The sequence below is a fragment of the Gossypium raimondii genome, chromosome 12 (genome assembly GCF_025698545.1).
Source record: "Gossypium raimondii isolate GPD5lz chromosome 12, ASM2569854v1, whole genome shotgun sequence".
NCBI classification, from domain to species: domain Eukaryota; kingdom Viridiplantae; phylum Streptophyta; class Magnoliopsida; order Malvales; family Malvaceae; genus Gossypium; species Gossypium raimondii.
In genome coordinates, this window is record NC_068576.1 from 29,313,152 (window position 1) to 29,318,639 (window position 5,488).

The 5,488-nt window shown below is 36.2% G+C and overlaps 1 protein-coding gene across 1 annotated transcript; it reads left to right on the forward strand.

The window, feature by feature from the left end:
* The first annotated feature begins 3,882 nt into the window (after positions 1-3,882).
* On the forward strand, positions 3,883-5,238 carry LOC105762099 (uncharacterized). Its single transcript, XM_012580010.1, has 3 exons — positions 3,883-3,995; positions 4,185-4,663; positions 4,802-5,238. Exons 1-3 carry the CDS (start codon positions 3,883-3,885, stop codon positions 5,236-5,238), a joined length of 1,029 nt encoding a protein of 342 aa, XP_012435464.1.
* Positions 5,239-5,488: the final 250 nt, after the last annotated feature.

Here is a 5,488-nt window from a genome sequence, read left to right on the forward strand (position 1 = left end):
AAAAATTTAGAAATAGAATTTGAAGTAACCCTTCAGTGAAAAAAATAAGAATTAAGGGGTTACATAGATGAATTTTTAAAAGAGGAGGAGAAAAGAAAATTAGAAATTTTTAGTTGGTGGTTGATGACGGTAGTGTGACGACAGTGGTGGAAAGGTGGTGGTGAGGTGGAGGTGGGACGGCCTTATGTGATGGTGGGGTGGGGGAGAAATGAGAACAAAGGGTGATTTAGGTGGTGAAATGGAAGAAAAAAAGATTAAAAAATAGGGAGGAACAAGGTAGTGGATGACAAACAGAGGGGAGGAGAGAAAAAATGAAAAACAATAAAAAGTGAATTGGGCATGTCTAGGTGCATGGCCGACCAAGGTAAGGTAAGGAGGAAAATTTGTAGGTACAGGGGACAAAGGCATGGAAAGGGGATCATGGGAGTGAAATGAGAGAAAAAGGGGAATGTTGACCTTGTAATCAAGGAAAGAATCTTCCTTAGTGTAATGCCCAATTTTGACCCGGGCCCACTAAAAATAAATAAAACCAATAGAAAAAAGCCAAAGTCCAAATGTCCATTACATTGACTCAATTTGAAAACCCAAAATTACATGCCCGAAACCCATTAAATAGAGGCCCAGTACACCTAGCCCACTAACCTAAACCTAATGGCCCAATGGCCCAACACCTAGCCTAACCGAGACTGAAACCCTAGCAGCATTTGGCTTCCAGCGCTGCAACCACCAAGGCCTTCGTACCCACATGCTGAGCCTCACTGCCTGCAAGGCTTCCTTTTCAAGGCCATCACTGCTTGCTTTGCCTCCACACACCACGCCCCCATGCCCTCTCTCGTGCACTGCAAGAGACAAACAAACGAGCAGCGAAAGACAAACAACAAATGAAAAGAGGGGCAGACATCGGCAGAAAAAAAAGAAAAAGAAAATAGGAGAAACAGATGGAAAAATAAATTTGTATTCTTTTATTTTTGTTTTTGGGATATAAAAACCCCCATCGATGTACCCTTTTCTATACACACGTGATCTGGATACAAAAAAAAATTAAAAACACCAAAACGTGATTTCTGGGTCCTTTTTCCTTCTCTTTTTTCTTTCGTAGTTCTTTTTTATTTGAGATTCCATCAGGCGTTTATTAAAGAGGTAAATGGTAGCAAAAAGTGGAAAGAAAGTACCTTGCCGTCGAATCCTCGCTCTCTCTGTCGTCATCGGAGCCTGAGCAGGGGTTCGGAGATTCGTCTGAAGGATCGATGAGTAGAGCGGCGGGGAAGGGGCTTTAGTTTTTTTTTATTTTATTTCTAACGAAAGTGTTACGTTTTTCTTAGGTTTATTTTTGTTTTATTGGTGGGTTTTGAAACGTCGCCATTTGTAGCTAATGTGATAGCTTTAAAATGGCATCGTCTGAGTGCCCTCGACCCGCACAGTGACTCGACCCAAGGGAAGGATCCGCGCGTTTTGGGTCTGATGGGATTATTGCGTAACAAGCCCCTTCACATTCGGTTTTCATTCCAATCCAGTTTTTCTTCATTTTTTAATTATTATTTCAAATTTGATTTAAATTTCATCTAAATCCATGGTGAGAAGGCGTCGTTTTTGCTGATGAGATTTGAACTTCTGGATTTATGTGGTCATTTGCTGTTTTGGTCCCTGAGTGTTGAATCGATTGTTAATTTAGTTTGATTTTTGTTTTCTTCTTTTAATTTTGGTTGTCTTTTTAATTTTGTTCCTTGGTGTACTTAATTTTTAAATATATCTAGATCTTATTTTGATATATTATTTTAATATTTAAGTTTGATATCATTTTAAACTTATTATTAATACAACTTTTAAGATACAATATATTATTTTTAAAATTTTTATTAATATTATGTAAATTCATCATACATTAGTTTTCTTATTCATTAAATGTTTTAAATAAAATTTTAGTACATTAGTATTTAATCCAAATATAAAATTTATGCGTTGATACTTTCATATTACATTATTATATATGTATGTAGCTTTAGTAAATTATTTTGAAATATATTTGTATATATGTTTTAAACCTTATGTATAATTTATTTCTTGTAAAATACTCCCTTATATACTTTACTTATTTCAATTTTTTTACGTATATTATCATACATTTACTATTATAAAGTTATTTTTTATTTTGTATGTATCATTTGTTAAAATTAGCATATGTATATTACTTTGAGTTTCTTTTCATGCAATCGTATTTTAAAATGCATTCTTATATTATTATAGTATTCATTTTTCTAACCTTTTGATATCTTCCAATATTCATTTTTTAGTTGAAAGCTTGTTATATTTTATTTATGTTATTTTGCTTGGCACTCCTTTAAAATTGACTATTAATTCATTTAGTTGTTGAATGTTGATATTTGTGTTTGCATAATGTGAGTTTGATATTATTGCCCGCATGGGTATTATATTATATATTCGTATATATTGGTTATTGATGATTATTAGTATGCTTTAGCCTATCAATTATTGTTTCGTGTTGCACATTAACATCTTATCACATTTTTTTAAAATATAGTCGGTTTCGTTAAAGTACCAAAATTTTTTTTATAATTTTCAAAAGGGCCTAACATTTATAATTCTCGAGAGAATCGTGCCCTAACTTACTGGGCTTCAATTCTTTTCGATGAATTTAGATAATCAAGTGTTGGTTTTATTAAAACTATACAATTGTTAAAATAAAGTTCTTAAGATTTCAAAATGCCGAATCCTAACTTATTGGATACAATGTTTTGTTATCTCAATAAAGGCAATGTTTGATGTTTAGGAATATCGAGAAATTGAAGCCTAACTTACTGGATTCCAATTTCTCGATTGACTTAGATGATCAAATAACCTTCTTAAAACATATGATCTTCTTAAAAAAGGAGATAAATTTAATTTTGAGGATTCAAAATGTTGCACTCTAATTTACTGAGTGTGACGATTTATTTCTTTGAAATAAGTGAGCCTCGTCGTCCAATTCATTTTACTCAAATTTTCTTTTCAAAGGATCGTATTTTAAAATCTTTTCAAAAATTCAACATTAAGACATTAATCAATTGATTCGGTACCAATTTTGGGCGTTACGAGGGTGCTAACCCTTCCTCGTGCGTAACCGACTCCCGAACCTTTTTCTCAAATCTCGCAGACCTAAAATTTATTTTTAATGGTGAGCCGATCACACCTTAATAAAAGATCGGTGGCGACTCCCATTTTTATTTTCAAAGTCGACGCCCGTTTTTTTTAAAAATTGGTTTCTACAGCTTGGTGACTCCACTAGGGATGCCAAGAGAGTCAGGTCGTAAAATTGATTGTTTTGTCTTATTGTCGAAAATTAAAAATTGGGTTTTAAAAAAAATTATCTTTGCATTTATTTGTATGATCATTGTAAATTGTGCTTTTATACCTTGGCATCATATTGTATAAAGACTGTTTAGTCTTACCCTTTTTAAGTGGGAGTGAGAATCTAATCCTTCGTGAGGTTTTCACCTCCGTCCAGGATAGTGAATCACTTTCGGGATATATCTGTACCTATGTCTTCGTGAGATTTTCTTCTTCGTGCAGCCATAGGGAAATGTATTCCCCTAAACCGAACTCGGTCTGTATGAGCCTATAATGGGTGAAGATCGAGGAATCCGCTGGTTCGGGTACCTTGACTATTAGAACCAAACTGCATATAGATAGCCTAGGAACCCAACCTAGGTAGAACTTCCCCAAACCCTAGGGATTCCCCGTATAAATGTTTGTTTCTCTCGTATTTGTTGCAAATTTTGTTTATATGTTATACTGACTTATGGTGTTTTATTGCTATGTTTGCATGTCATTTCATATTCGAAAGAGTGTCAATTCAAGTTCGATTGTTAAATTAGGAAGTTTGTCATGGAGAACGACTTTCTTGATAAAGTGGAGGACAATGCCATTGTCCATATATGGTCAGAGAAAGTGCAATTGGAAAAGGGAGATAGTCTAGCTAAGGATTATGTGTCAGAGCTGTAGGACTACACTCGTATTAGTGTGACACAAAATTGCCTTCGGGAGTTAAAAGAGATATGGGATAAATGGAACGATGAGACCAAGCAGTTGTTTTACTCAAATTATGGAGACTTGTCGTATTTGCTTGATATCAAGGTAGATGAGCGATTGTTTCGGGCCTTTGCTCAATATTGGAATCCTGCATATAGTTGTTTCACTTTTGGCAAAGTAGATCTGGTGCCTACGGTGGAGGAATATACGACTTTACTACATTGTCCAAGGCTTCAGGTGGATAAAGCATATTCTAGAGCCGCATATGTCCCAGCATTTTGGAAGAAACTTATGAATATTACTGGCATGAGTGTGCAGTGGATCACTGCCAGTATCAAGCAGAAGGGAGAGTGTAAATGTATTCCATGGAAAAATTTGCGAGACTTGATTCTAGCACATCCGGATGGGAAAAAGAAGGTCGATGTGTTTGCTTTGAGTATCTACGGGTTAGTGATTTTCCCTAGAGCATTGGGGCATGTTGACGAAGCGGTTTCAGATCTCTTTGATCGGTTGGGTAAAGGGGTCACGCCTGTTCCTGCGATTTTGGCTGAAACGTTTAGATCTTTGAATGCGTGTAGGCGAGATGGTGAAGACAGATTTATAGGCTGTGCGCAGTTGTTGATAGCTTGGTTCCATGGTCATTTCTAGAAGGTCGACAAAGTTTCGTATCGAGTTTTCTCTGGGCATTACTCCCCATTAAAAGAGATAGTGGCTACGCCAAGAAGGGACGATATATCAGAGGAAAATTGGATAGCATTTCTGTAAAATCTTCAAGAGGATGATGTGGAGTGGAGAGCTCCTTGGTTGATTCCTGATGGAATTCTCTACCGTTGTGGGAGCTTTGATTGGGTTTCGTTGCTTGGGATTTGGGGAGCCGTCAGGTATGCATCTTTGTTGGTCCTAAGGCAATACAATTCAAGACAGTTTGTGACGGCAACGCATGGTTTAGCTCAATGTGAGTTCTCGTACCGAGGAGACAATTACAAGAAAAAGGTGAAAGAAATTTCTCAGGCTTGGAATCAGATTCATAGGATGAAAAGGCTAGTTGTGGGTTCGATGACAACTCCAGAGTACAGTGAGTGGCGAAGTAAGAGAATTAATGATAACATTCCGAAGTTAAACTTAGAGGGTGTTCAACCAATGGAAGAGTACCTACAAGTGATCCCATCAGAGTTGGAGATTATAAAACAATATTTTGAAAAAGGAATTTAGAACTCAAAAGGAAGATAGAGCAGTTGGAAGAAGAAAAGATGCCTTTGAGGCTAGACGCTGATGTTCAAAAGCTAGAAGCTGAAAAATTAAAGAAAGGGAAGAATAAAGTATAGGAGGATCTAGATAGCTTAAAGACAGACTATAAAAAGCTACGAGTATCAATGAGAACCGCGGGGCTAGGAAAGACTTCAGAGCAATGGCGACAGGAGATCCAGGAAGAAAGAAACAAGGCTGATGGATGGGAAAAGAA

Excerpts from the sequence above, each read along its gene's own strand:
- LOC105762099 (XM_012580010.1), top strand. The coding sequence starts at position 3,883 with ATGGAGAACGACTTTCTTGATAAAGTGGAGGACAATGCCATTGTCCAT. Across the intron at positions 3,996-4,184 it reads AAGGATTATGTGTCAGAGCT|TTGTTTCACTTTTGGCAAAG; the intron begins GTAGGACTACAC and ends TCCTGCATATAG. Across the intron at positions 4,664-4,801 it reads GTTGATAGCTTGGTTCCATG|AGGATGATGTGGAGTGGAGA; the intron begins GTCATTTCTAGA and ends AAAATCTTCAAG.